Source organism: Equus quagga, chromosome 15 (assembly GCF_021613505.1).
Source record: "Equus quagga isolate Etosha38 chromosome 15, UCLA_HA_Equagga_1.0, whole genome shotgun sequence".
Taxonomy (NCBI): Eukaryota; Metazoa; Chordata; class Mammalia; order Perissodactyla; family Equidae; genus Equus; species Equus quagga.
In genome coordinates, this window is record NC_060281.1 from 57,992,112 (window position 1) to 58,007,296 (window position 15,185).

The 15,185-nt window shown below is 38.1% G+C and overlaps 1 protein-coding gene across 7 annotated transcripts in view; it reads right to left on the bottom strand.

The window, feature by feature from the left end:
• Positions 1-15,185, bottom strand: part of FARS2 (phenylalanyl-tRNA synthetase 2, mitochondrial) — a 466,868-nt gene that overhangs the window by 368,532 nt on the left and 83,151 nt on the right. For all 7 annotated transcript variants that reach the window (XM_046639986.1, XM_046639984.1, XM_046639985.1 and 4 more), the window contains one exon: positions 990-1,624. In XM_046639986.1, coding sequence (XP_046495942.1) covers positions 990-1,601 — 612 coding nt within the window. In that variant the 5' untranslated portion in view covers positions 1,602-1,624. The remainder of the gene's footprint in view (positions 1-989; positions 1,625-15,185) is intronic.

Consider the following 15,185-nt stretch of genomic DNA (forward strand, 5'->3'; position numbering starts at 1 on the left):
AATTGGTACCTATTAGCCTAAGGATCCTATTCTATTCCTTTTTATATCCAACAACCATTTAGCTAGTGTTCGCAGGAGGGAGTTTTGTGATGATGATTATTCCTCCTATTTCAATGAACAAGTTTGGAAGACGTGCTGAAGGAGTAAGGTAAAATATTTCCCGTGCCTCATTTAATTCCATTTGTTTCTTACTTAAAAGTAGAGATGGTTGAAAAATGTATGAATGAAAAACAAATGGTATCACAGGTTTTTAGGAAATAAACTCAAGCTTTTCATAATTTTTGATAATTTGCCAAAAAAAAAGATGCACACAATATATTAGTATATCAGATAACAGATGCAAGGAGTTACATGCTTTTGGGAATGGCCAGAATATCAGATTTCCTGATAAAAAAGCTTCAGGCATCCAAACACACACTTGAAGACGAGCAACAAATAAGACATCTCATGAAGGAAAAAAATGTAAACCATCCACAGATGTAAAGCAAGAAAGGGTAATGAAAAAGCTTGAGGACAAGAACGTAGTTATAGCCTAAGCCAATAAAAATTGCCAGTTCCCTCTATTATCTAAGAAATTCATGAATCTCTAAGAGCATGAACACATAATCAACTTCTAGTAACTGAGAAGTGGACTAACCTGGCCACAGGTTTCAGTGTTGTATCTTTAGTCACCTTGGATTGAGGGTAAATTTGAGCCACTGACTATTTATTCATAAGAAGAAACCTAGAGAAAGGCAGGCTGGTATTGAAAGGATAGGGACAGACAAGAGAAACAAAGGCCTACCAATTTCTGTAGTTAACTAACACAACAAATCAGTGAAAAAATATTGAGGCTCAGCCTGTACAAAGGACATCATCGAGGATGGATGATTCACAAATGCAAATTAAGATCAAGGACAACTGTACTGGTTTCACTGAGATAAACTTTAGTGACCTCAACAAGAATGTCCATGCTGTCCTTTAATGATGAGAAATGTCTCAAGACTCACCTCGTGCTTGGAGAAGAGACGGACAGCCTCCAGCTGGTGGAAAACTGGGTAGTGTTGGGAGTCAATCTGGTCGCGCCGGTAGACATCGCCCACCACCAGGAAGGCATCCAGCCCAGCATGCAGCAGGTCCCACTGGTGCGCAGACGTGTGGGCTCGCAGCATGTGAGTCCTATTCAGGTAATAGTTGTCCCCCTTCTTCCGGCTGGGGTGGCCAGCTGGGATGAGCAGGCTGTCGAAGTTCTGCCAGGTTGTGACCACTGGAGAAAGGTCATCATAGACGGAGAACAGCGGAGTCCCAAAGCGGCCCACGTACTGCTTATAGAAGTGCTCCTTCACCCTCTCCTTGATCAGCCAAAGAGGGTGATGCTGCTGGTTGTGCAGATTCCTGCCAACCCTGGAGAGGACCTTCTGGGAGAGGTTGCTGTAGTCGTCCTGAGGGTAGGGTTTACCCAGCAGCTCCACCACACTACCTGAAGCGCCTCGGGCAGCAAACTCTGAAGCAGCAGGCCTTGAGCCCAAGGCCTGATGCTGATGGCCTCTGGAGACACCACTGGCCTTCCTCACCAGGTAGACACGCACGTGTGCAACTCTCCTGAGAGCTGAACAAACCATTGTAGAAACTTCTTTCACAAATTCTGCAAAGAGCACACATGCAAAGCACAAGTCAAGTTTCACTCTATAGAAAGTAAACATGTCCTTCGTGTCTGCCATCAGCTCCCCATCATCCTACTGGCATCTATGTTTGCCCCACCACCTCCTCCAAAGACAGATGATCCAAGTAAGGAAATGTGCTGACAGAGGCTTAATATTTACTGTTTTAAATCAAGGGAATCTTACACATCACTTTTAGATCCCTAATCTCTAGTTGTTCTTCCCTTGCCATTTAGATCCTTGGATTTAAAGAAAATTTCTTTTATCACATCATGTCATGTTCTGAGCCTCTCACATGGAGGTTATTTTTATATTTTTAAAAATAAAAATGAAGAACTGAAGAACTTAAGGAAATATTACCCAAAGTGATAGACTATACTAACAGGGAGTTGAAATTATTTTTATAAAGGCAAATCTTTTCTATCCTCACATCTGGTCAGGTCATGTAAACATAATCATTGTAGCATCCCTATCAGTTACATTTTTGTTTTATAAAAGAGCAAGTTTCTACTATGCACCCACAATAAACCAGGAGCAGATCTAAACTTACCTGGGAAGGAATACAGAGCAGGAAGAAGACAGAGTATTGAACAGATCTTTTTTTAAAAAAATACCTAGAATTTAACGGAAAAAGGACCAAATTTCATAGCTGAAAGTCACCTCAGCAGTCATCTAGCATAGGCCACACATGTCACAGATGCAGTAACCAAGACCCAGGTATGGCTGAACAAACTCTAAGGTACCGGGAGAGTTAAGACAACAGCAAAGGATTCTGGATCACTAACGTAGTGTACTTTCCCCACTCTCACAGAAGCAAGTTTTAAATTCACTCAGAGATTTCAGTAATGAAAATCTGTAGATGTCATATCTCTATGTTCATAAAATATTTACTATGAACTTAAATCACCCAAATCCATCTTTGAAAATTTGGAATTTTCATCTATTGGGTTACTTTAAAACATACAACTATGTGGTTATTTCACTTCAAGGGCCCTACAATCATACAAAGAAAATATATAACTTATGATATTAAGCTGCTTTAGGAGGTAATTATATTGCTCCAAGTGACCATTTAAAGCACACCTAGTATGTACCCAGGCAGCACAGTTCACCCGATTCAAAAATGGACCTCACAGGGGCCAGCCCGGTAGCACAGCAGCTAAGTTTGCACATTCTGCTTCAGCAACCTGGGGTTTGCTGGTTTGGATCCGGGGTGGGGACCTACGCACCGCTTGTCAAGCCATGCTGTGGCAGGCATATATAAAGTCCCACATATAAAGTAAAGGAAGATGGGCATGGATGTTAGCTCAGGGCCAGTCTTCCTCAGCAAAAAGAGGAGGATTGGCAGCAGATGTGAGCTCAGGGCTAATCTTCCTCAAAAAAAATAAATAAATGGACCTCACAATATCTCACTGCAGGTTAAATTATTGTGTGTGTGTGTGATCGCTTATTAGAAGCTTGTGCACAGCACCTCTGAGACTGCCTCCATGTGAGTTTTCAAAGATACTCAGCAACTCTCTGGATTTACTCATTTATGGCACTCTTTTGTCAGAGCTGTTCCGAAAAGTGATTTTGGATCAGCTTCAACAGAAATCTGTCTTCCCACCTACAGTGTCCAGTGACTTGTCACTGCAGTAGATATAAATTTTAAATATGCACATGCCGCCTTATACATTGTAGCATAAGCCACAAAGTTAGGTTGTTAGCTACCCAGCTCGGCACCCTTGACAAGACACAAGAAAGCACTTCTTCCTTCCAAAGGCAGGTGCTGTCATACAAAGTTCAGAATTCTTCTGGGAAAGCTGCTTTGGATGCAGTTCTTCATGGGTTGCTGACTACCCTATGCTTCTGAATTCCCAGCTCTGCACACATCCAAACCCACTTCTAGGCTCTGTTCCCACAGATGTGCCCCATCCTCACATTCCCGCTTTGCTCTCCTCACCCCACCCCTAGCTTGCTGAAGAAAGTTTCATTTTCTTGTCCTCATTTTCAGACTTCTTATCCATCCACTTAGCTCCCGCACATAATATTCCTCACTGTCATCTCTCCCCACCCCAAACAATTACTTGTTTTTTCTATTATCATCTTTTACAGAGAAAGAATAATGACTATGATAGCTTTCCCACTTCCATCTGAAAAGTAAATTCCTTTCTATTTGCCTTTGTCAAGTTTCTCAATAAGAAATGGTTCATCTGGAAAATACAGGAGACCCAGGAAGATAACACCACCAATGACAGTCATACTTCTATTGGTATAGTAGTATTCCATTTCATCCTTTCAAGAAGTCTGTGAGGTAGGTATTATTCTTACCAATTTACAAAGAAACTAAGGCTCAAATAAATCATGTAACTTACAAAAACTCATATACCTAGCCATGGACAAAGTTCAGAACTCTGAGCAATTCAATTACTTCTCAATCAAAACAGACCCAAGACTGTTAAATTCAAGTTACATATCTTCAATTATCTACCTTAATGTCTATCTTATCTGAGTAATTTAGATTATCTATCAATGCATCTTAAACACATAAATGAATACATGAATGAATAAATCAAATAAAACATGTTAGCTTAGATGGTGGAAGTGAAACAACCATTTAACTCAGGACCCCAGGGCCAAATCTGCCCATGTCCTGTTTTTGTAAATAAAGTTTCAGTGGAACCTAGCAATGCCCATTTGTTTACACACTGTCTGTGGTGGCTTTTCCACTACAAAGAATAGTTGAATAGTTGAATAGCCACAGAGACTATATGGTTCACAATGCCTAAAATACTTATTATCTTGTCCTTTACAGAAAAAGTTTGCTGAGCCCTGTTTCAACTTAATTCATTGAAAAGTTCTTCCACACTATTAAGAAAATCTTCCTAGTTACAAATACACATAGATTACAGAGACATTAAAAGTAATAAAAGTACAAATGTGGATATTAAATGTGCTAACATTGGTATATAAGAGACCCTGAGAACCATGAGAAGAGTCAATACAACAGTCATGGACAAAGACCATACTTTGCAGAGATATCCATGTGGGTTTGACCCTAAGTCAGCCACTTAGGCACTGTGTATTGTCCTCGGACACATTATTTGACATTTCTGGCCCTCAAGTTTCTCATGTATAGAATACAGAAAATAATACCCACCTCATAAGTGAAAGAATTAAACTAGATCCTGTTCATACTATACTTAACTCACTACCCAGTAGGTAAGAAATAAGATGAGTTGAATTAAGAGTTAAAAATGACCCAGAGACTTCTAGAGACTAGGTAACAGAGAAAACAAGAAATTCATTCACTAAGACAGAGAATACAGGATGAATTTTTTTGTTTGTTCAAATGATTTTCATATGTGTGTTTACGGTTGGAAAGAAAAACAGCTTTGGACATGTTGAAATTAAGTATGGGTGAGACAGCCATGTTATAATTTCTAGGATTCAGTTTGAGACATGGGTTTGGAAATGAGGTAAGAATTTAGTGGTCGAAACCTTGGGAGTTATTTGTATAGAGGAAAGACTTAACATCATAAAGGTACATAAGAACCCATAGGAAGGTAAGAGTAAAATTAGAAATGGGCAAAAAACAGAGCTCTTGGAAGTTGTACTATTTAAGGGAAGGGTACATAAAGAGTAAGCCAGAAGAGAACCAAAGGGTACAGTAAGACAGAAGCCAAGGACAGAGAGTTTCTAGATGGAAATCAACGTCTTTTCTGAACTCAAATGCCACCGTATATACAATTCTTACCATGCTGTTTATTATTATTTGTCTGTCTTCCTGTTGAACTATGTGGTTCTTGAGAATAGCGCGCGTGCGCACACACACACACACACACACACACCCCCGCCTCTCTTATATAAATCTTTGTTTACCCAGAGTCTACACTGACCCTGGTGTAGAAGACGAGGGAAGAATGGAAAGACAAAAAACAGAAAAGGATGGAAAGAAAATTGATCAACAGGATCAAACATAACAGAGGGTTAGGTAAGGGGCAGTCAAAGTAAAGAACTATTTGACAAGATGACCATCAACAGGAAAATTTCAATGGCTGGGCGAGGACAGAAGTCAGACCATAATGGGTGAAGAAATGAATGGAACATGTAGAAATGAAGGAGGGTATCAATGAGAGAATGGATAAAAATATTAAAAACTTCTGAGATTGAAGGAAGGGAAGTCAAGGGAACTTTGAATAAGATGGTCTTAATCTCCCGAGAAAAGCTGTAGATTTATAAAGTATTGTGTACAATCTCAATATTCGCCAAGTAAATGTGATCTTTTTTTCAAAGAGGGATGCTAAAGTTTAGAATGAAAAGTTATGAATATTAAAGGGTCAAGGGAAGGCACTATGCATGAAATTAAGAGAAATCCACTTAAAAGTTATTTGTAGAACATAAAAATTAAGAGAAATATGAGAAATTTAAAACGGAAATAGGAAGCCTATTTAGAGAAAGTGTGAGCTCAGAATGCATAGGAAACGCTAGAGGAACAAAGATGATTGATAGGGTGACTGGAAACTAATGAGTCAACCAAAAACAAGTATATTAATTGGTGACCTGTCATCTAGGAACAACCTAACAGCAGAGAGCAGTCACTAGAAGACTTTTTCTAGATAGACTCAAAGGATATTAACCAAAAAAGAATGTTAATATACATTCTGGGAGGAGTCCAAGGAAGTCACCAACCGAGGGCTCTGGTGGCTGTAAGGTAAGTAAATTGATTTGAATATTCTTTAATACCAGATAATCTATCATCCTGACCCAGCCTCAGTTTTAGCCTATGTCACTCCAGTCCCTTGAGCCCTGAGAGCCTTCCTAACTGAATGTTAGGCCCACCTTTTAGTTCAACCAATCATCTTAAAGTCGGTATTTCCCATAGGAAAAACAGTACAGCTCATGATCAAGAAGTTACCATTATCTTTTGAAAAATATTCATAATAAAAGAGTAATTTTATAAAATAATTTCACATGCATTTTATTACTGACTTCCATAATACCTCCTGAGATACATACAATTATTAGTCACAATTCACATATAAAGAAATATTGGTTCATAAATGACATAATTCAATTCTCACGGGTAATAGTAGCAGATATGAGCCTCAAATCCTTGTCTCCTAACTTTAAAATTCCATGACCTTTCACTCTGTTCTAAGCCCCCCTAAAAAGAAATAAGACAGAGTCAAAAGAGGCACAAAAACAAAAGTGTAAATAAGCATCTCTTCAGTCATTGGTAAAATGTTTTAGTCCTATAAAATGAATATATAAATGCCATGTATTTGCTCTATAAGGAATTCTATGTACCTCTCACTCTATCATGACTTAAAAATAATATGCTGGAGGGGGCCGGCCCCGTGGCTGAGCGGTTAAGTTCGCGAGCTCTGCTTCCATAGCCCAGGGTTTCCCTGGTTTGAATCCCAGGCGTGGACATGGCACCACTCGTCGGGCCATGCTGAGGCGGCATCCCACATGACACAACTACAAGGACCCACAACTAAAATATACAACTATGTACTGGGGGACTTTGGGAGAAAAAGGAAAAATAAAATCTTTAAAATAATAATAATAATAATAATATGCTTGATATAGTCAACATTACTGAAACCCGTAACGAATTTTTTTCCTTCTAATTTATTTACAAGGACATTTCGAAATGTCTGCTCTGGCCAAGACTCTTTTTAAAAGGCTATTCAGGTAAGTTTGTGCTGATTTTTTTCTAGATACATTCCCACACAAAAGTCAAAAGGAGGTAAAAATCATCCTGCTGGCCTTAGACTGAGTGCCTCATTATCCTAAAAAAAGTGCTCACTATGTTGTTTGTTGATGATAAAAGTGAAGATAAGGGGGGTGGTTTCTCCCACTGTTCAGTATGGGCTAATTCACTTCATCATATTTTCCTTCTTTCTTTGGTTATTCCAAATTATGCAAACGTACAGTATTTTAAGCTACTTCGACAAATTAAAGATCACAGGACATAAAAAATTACCATGGCACTCTAAATGACATTTTACTTATAGCTATTATATAAGTTCACATTTATAGAAAAAGATAAACAATTACAAATAATAAACCCAAACGAAGAGAAGAAAAAATCTGAGTGGAGCCTGCCCTTTCTTATGTCCTTGGATATTGGTAGCTGTATGAATTACCTAATACTATGAGAGCCCTTTTTCTCCTACTTTCTGGTCCTCTATTTACATAGTGCATAAATGTGGACCATTAGAAAAAAGATTTCTGGCTTGACATTGTTACTGTCATGAGTAACTGCAGCACCACACAAATCTCTACTCAGGAATAAACGACTCATTTGCCCAGAGATGCCCCTCAGGTTTCAGCCCTTCTGGAGAATAGCCTCGCCTAAAGAAAGCTGCCTTGCCCAGAGTCACACATCCTTCCAGGGGCAGCCTGCACCCATCATTGCGGGGGTATAATTCGGGACAAGCCTGGCTGACGGGCCCCCAAACAGCTGGCTGAGATCTTCACTGGGACTACGTCAAAGCTCAACTTCTTCCTCTGCCCAATCCTGCTTCTTTCCAGTCCCTCACAGGTGCTGATGCCACGATCAGCAACACACATAATTAATAAGTGTCCTGTGTGCTAATCTTCCATCTCAAAATTTAATTCCTGGCAAACTCAACCTGAGAAACACATGACAGAACTGGATCCTCTACTCTTCCTCCTAAAATACAAGTACAATATACTCAACTTTATTGTGATACTACCCTGACACTCTTTTTCCTACTAATTGGAACAAGTATTTTTTATACGGTAAAATTACATAACATAAAATGTATCATTTTTAAGTGTATAGTTTAGTGGCATTTAGCATATTCACAATGCTGTGCAACCATCACCACCATCCAACTCTGGTCCTTTTCTATCATCCCAAACTGAAATTCTGTAAAAACAACTATTTTTAAAGCAAAATTATATAGTGAAGCTTCAACACTTCTAACACTGAAATCCTAGGTGAGTAAGGTTTAAGTTCATTTTCTTCAAGTGTCAAAAGCAATGTACTTAGTCCTATGTTCTGAGTAGGACAGAAAAGTTTTCCTGAAAAAGTGACAATGGAACTAAATGAGGGGGAAAAGCAGTTCTAGAGTACCCTAAGGGGTACACTTTAAATAGATATTGGATCCCTTTTTACAGCCTCTTTTGTGGCAAATTTTATCCTTATTTACTAAACCAGAGCTTATTCTGACCAAAAAGCAATGTTCCATGCCATCCAACAGAACTTTCTGCAATGACGGAAATGTCCTGTACCTGCACTGTCAAATACTGTGGCCACATGTGGCTACTGAGTATTTGAAATGTGGTCAGTGCAACTGAGGGACTTAATTTTAATTTTATTTAATTTTATTAATTTTAATTAAAATTGCCACATGTGACTAGTACTACCATATTGGACAGGGCAGATCTAGATGCTCACATAAGAATAATGGGAATTCTGTACCTGAAAAAATCAAAACTGATTCCTGAGATTGTATCTCAACATACAAACTGGCTTCTAACATTTTGTGTGGATTTCAGCTTTTATAGAAATAGACGGAGATATTCCACCCTTAGCAGAATAAGAAAATTTGAGAAAACCAGAAAGGACCAGAGGCATCATTTAGTTCAAAGCTCACATTTTATAGATAAGGAAACCAAGTCACAGATTAGCTGTATTCCTAAAGATGTACAGCCAATCAATCACAGTCAGAGGTGATAACAGAACTCAGCAGCCTGATTCCCAGGTAAATGTTCTTTCTATTTCAAGTTAAGTCAAGTCAAGATCTCGCTTATATGTGAAATCTAAAAAGGTCAAACACACAGACGCAGAGAGTTAAAATGTGGTTACTAGTGGTCCTCAAGGAGGTAGGGGAAATGGGGGGATGCTGGTCAAGGGGCACAAAGTTGCAGTCATATAGGGTGAATAAGCCTAGAGATCGAATGTACAGGAATGATGACTATAGTTAACAATACAGTATTAAATACTGGAAATATGCTAAGAGAGTAGATTTCAGGTACTCTCATCACACATATAAAAATGGTAACTATGTGAAAAGAAATATTAATCAACTGTAGAAATCATTTCACTATGAATCTATGTGTCAAATCATCATACTGCATACATTAAATATATGATTTTTATTTTAAAAATTAAATTGATAAACAGATGAAAATAAAAAGGTATCGGAGGCATCCTGTTAAAGGAGCATGGATTACACCTGGATTCGTTCAGTTGTTCAAAAGGCCATAGTGAGAATACTATAAACTTGCTTCACCACATAAACCTAGCACAGTGACTAGAACTGGCAGAACACTGAATAAATGTTTGCTGGTAGAATGAAGGCGTTAGAATCTAACAGTTTACACAGTCTTTCCTTTCAGCCTCTCTCAGTCCTGTGTGTACAGCAGAACATGAACTCTACTGGAGTGGTAATTTCTCTAAAGCACAATTAGCTGACGGGACAGGCCTATGACAAGCAAACATTACTCACATGTGGTCACAACCACACAAAGGAGATCAAGCACATTCCATCAACCTCCAGATGCAGTACTTAATCAGTTTCCACCAAGAAAAATGAAGCGTGGCTCAGAAAACAGAGTTTACACATTTTACTCTACTAAATAACAGTGGGGAAATGGCTAACTTCCATTAACTTTTACTCATAAAAGGGCAAGGCAAGAGGATGTTTTTGTTGTTGCTGAGTAGCATGAATACAAAGAAATGTCTTTAAGAAGGCGGTTAGTTCCCTAGGTTGCTGATGGGAGTATTACTGGTACAACCTTCCTAGAAAGGAATTCAGAACTGCCAAGAGACTTAAAACTTCGGACCATTTGATAGGGTGATTACCCTTCTAGGAATTTATCACAAGGAAATAATGTAAATGAAGACAGAACTTAAACACGAATAAGTTCCATTACAGTATTATTTACAACAGAAAAACATTACAAACCACATAAACATCTCCCAACAAGGGAATGATTAAGCAAACTGCAGTAGAACCACACAATAAAATATTACGCAGTCATAAAGCATAACGGTAGCAGAGTTTTAATGATATAACTATATACTTATAAAGTGATAAATAGGATATAAAATTGTATGTATGATATGATCTTAATGATGTAAGTATATACCTACCTATAAATACATGCATATTTTATTTAGAAACCCTGGAAGAACCATGCAAGATTTAATAGCTATTATCCCTGGTCCTTATTTTCTACTTTTATATTTCTAAGTTTTCTAAATAGACATTATATTGTTAATTAAATTTTGATTTTGAAATAACTGATTTATTATTACAAGAAAAAGTTATTTAAAAATATCTGTCAAGTTGAGCTCTAGCCATTTTAATGGCCTGTATTAAACCCACTTATATCAAGAATACATGCCAGTATAAACATAACATTGCCATAGACAGTTTAATTAACTGCATTCAGTGACGAGCTAAGCAATTATTTTTTGATAACAATGCAGGTGGAATGCTTGGCATACAAAAAACTTCTTTGCCTTTCCAATTTTCTTTCCCTAGCTATAAATCAACTGCCAAAGCACAATGCCAATCACTCAATGCTGTTTTCCCGAGACATTCATACTTTCTCAGAAATTGATAATACTGGATCCTATACCAAATAAATGTTTCTCACTTATACCCCATTAAGGAAGTCTTTAATACAGATTAAAGCTAAAATGTTACATTGTACTTTAGTAAGAAAAAAATATTTCTTATGTCTAAGGAAAATATTCACTGAAACTTAGTTCAAACAAAGCTAACAGCTATGCTATATACGCAGCTCATTACAGGGGGCTGCCAGAGGATGCTCTCACCAGCCTCAATCTGGACACCTAACAAGGGGCTAGCCTGCTACACAACCTGTAAAAAGGCTTGTTCCAGTCTCACGTCTCTTTAACATGGGCTTCTGTCCAAGCAGGCTCTCTTCCGCTGAGTCACCCCTTCCTCACTATTACCACTGCACACTCACTGTTCAGGCCAGAATTAACTGATGGCACATTCTTCACTAGAGTGTTTACAGGGATTTTTCACCTGCTCTGATGTGTGTTTTCCAACGCCACCAAGCAATTCTCCTATTCCCTGCAGACATCAGCTGGGTGTCCTACAATTTAACTCAATTCTGACATTACCTACCTGGAGAAAGCTTAGATTCCACTGGTTAAGGGCTCAGTCCCACAAGACTGCCCTCTCTCCCCACTTCAGATGTCAACAGAATGTCCAGGTGATCTACAGGCTATAAATCAGAAGTTCCCTCCTCGGGTTCAATTGATTTGCTAGAATAGCTCACAGACCTCGGGAAAACATTTTACTTACTATATTACTGGTTTATTATAAAAAGATATAACTCAGGAACAACTAGATAGAAGAGATGCATAGAGCAAGGTATGGGGAAGGAGCAGAGAACTTCCATGCCCTCTCTGGGCACACTACCCTCCCAGCACCTCCAAGTGTTCATCAACCCTGAAACTCTCTGAACCATGTCCTTTTGGGTTTTTACGGAGGCTTCATTAGAGGCATGATTGATAAAATTATTGGCCATTCGTAACTGAATTCAATTTCCAACCTTTCTTTCCTGCCCCCAAAGTTCTGGGTGGTTCCCCTGGCAACCAGTCCCCATCCCCAAGTTATCTAGGGGCTTGCCACAAATCATCTTATTAACATAAACTCAGCTATGGTAGAAAAGGGCTTGTTATACAAATAACAAAAGATATCTATTTTGCTTATGGCTCTGGAGTTATTTTGGGAACAGGGAACAAAACTGAACATTATAACAAAAGATCTCCCTATGGCTCTTATATAAGAAATTACAAGGGTTTCAGGAGCTATGTGCTAGGAACAATGGATGAATACCAAATGTATATTTCTTATTATAAATCACATTATCACATCTGCATTCATGTCACCATCATCATCACTACTCTCCTCACGTCTTTCTGAATTTAATATCATGCCAGCAATTTCCCTATCATTCAAGGAATACACAAAAGGTACAACATTATCAAATTCAGCATTTATTCAACTTATTTACCGATCTGGCTGATCAACTTCTGGCATAAGAAGTGTGACATAATCTTTTCATTAGTGATATGCAGTCCCTCAATGTCTTCTTTGCAGGTTCACTTTCAAACATCATTGTAATCCAAGGTCAGTGCCAAGCACTTGTTAGTGTTTATCAACCTCATTTGAAGCATTAGCAACTGTAATAAATAGCATATTTAAGGCTGAGTTCTTTCAGAAGATTTTGGAACCTGAGGAATCTATTAACTACAGCAAGCATGCAGTTTGTTCTATTTTTTAATATGTGTATACTTGTTCTTCAGGGAGCATAAAATTCCTTGGTCATCAGGCTCAATTACAGATGTCATTGGTTAGGCAAAAGTCAAAAACATTATTTTTCACAAGAAGTTGAAAAGTAAGGCTGTGTGGAAGAGTTGTATAGGAAAAAACTCTCACTTTTCTTCCACTCCAGCTTATCATTAGTGAGCTAGTATTGTTCGTACATAGAGTATTGAACTAGTCAGAAAATATTTCTCTGGTCACCTCTGCTTTCTTATATAAATAATGCCTAACTAAATTGCATGTATCTTACAAACACATTTAAGTAGGGTTCCCCCCACTGTCTACCAACTTTATCTTCAGTGTGCTTGCAGGACTGGCATATCCAAGAAGAGCTGCCCAATGGTTAGCATCCTTAAAACCAGGTGATGTCTTCTCATTGGTCATCCTTATTGTTTTCTAGAAACCTAATCCCAGTACAATGCTATTTCATCTACACTGAAAGTCTATTGAGGACTAGGGTTTTCAATGAATATCACCTTAGCAAATTCATCAATGTGATTTTCAAACTAGCTTTTGATGAACAAAGCTTTTCACGATAGGCTTTCAGATACTGTACACCATGAAGCTTTTTAAATTTCTGCAGCCAGTCTCCGAATATTTATACTTACCTTTGATGGTCAGTTTTTTGTGGTATATTCTAAGTTATTTCATAAACAATAAACCAGTCAGTGGCATACTTTCAGTTCTTCACTGTCCAATCCAATCTATTAATGCATAGTCACATCTGCACTTCTTTTGGCTATGTAACATTTCCCTATTTGTTACTAGTACTTGGTCATCACTATCCCTGTAAAAATTCCACAACTTGTCTTTCTGTTTCTCTAGGTTGTACATGGTGGGGCTCCCACATATATAACATACTTCACAAACATAACATAATCAGGTTTATAATAATTCTATTTTATGTGTTATTGATAATAATAGATGCTTTCAGGTCTTTTGACAGTTACCCACAGGGCTGTCTCTAACTCTTCTTTTACATTTCCTAAGAGCAATTAAGTTCAAAGTCACACACAAAAAACCAACAAAGTATCAGGAAACAACAGAGATCAGCATAACCAGTACCAGCAGTGAAATAATTCACATATAAAACCAAGATTTTACTGACCAATCAGTTTTGCCACCACATTTATGAAAAGGATTTCAGTTTTCAGAGCTTTTTCAGATTTTGGAATTGCAAACAAGAGATTGTGGGCCCAGACTTCCCTTGGTCCTAATCCTACCATTTCAGTTGAGCAGCTCGCCCCTAATCTGGTCCCTTCTCTTAGCTTTTCCACTTTCACCTCCATCCCACACTGTACATTCAACGAGGTCCCTCTAAAACACAGACGTAACTATGTCACTTCTCTGCTGTCAAACCCTTAACAGTCCACAATATTAAGTGTAGATTAATTTACAGCCCAATGCCAAACTACCTTTCCTGCCTCCTCTTAACTTCCTTCCCAGGACACACACCATGTTTCAGTTCTCAGGAACCTATGTCTTGGGGAATGATCCCAGGATTTTGGGTCCTTCCATTAATAGCATTTCTTTAAGTCTGATATGTTAACATAGGTACATTAATAGATGTATTAGAATTTTAATTACAAGAAAAACAGTAATTGCATTCAATTAAAGTGGTTTCATTTCACGTATCTCATAGGTGACATTGATGAGGGGGGAAATTTAACTTAATACATTGGAGAAATAAAATATGTTATGTTAGTAGAAGTCTGTTCTGAATTCAGGAAAATCTATAATCAGTACATTTATACATTTTAGAGAAACTGAGAAGATTAGGTTACAGAACATTTACATTACCTAAACTGAAGGAGTCAGAAAAACAAAGAACACAGTTGAAACTTGGTCAAATAGGACAAAGTCTTACAAATTAAACTCAACAAGCCCAGGTCCTGGTCCTGGTTACCCCAGCCAGAGCTCTTTCCTCCTAAGAGTGAGACTAGAATGAAAAAGGCCACATGCAAATGAAGTCAGTCATGAAGAGAAGGCCACATGTTATCTAGAGATGGGTCCACCTCAGAGAATAACTAGGGCGTTATTCTGGGACAGTTTTTGTGTAATACACAAAGGATAATGTCACCAAGAGTCCAGTGTGGATGTGCAGAAGGGAGAAGATACTGTTTCTACAAACTGTGGAACTAACTGGGCACCAGGAAACCTTACCTCCTGCTGGCTTGGTTGAAATTAATATAAATAATCTAGATGTTTCAAACAG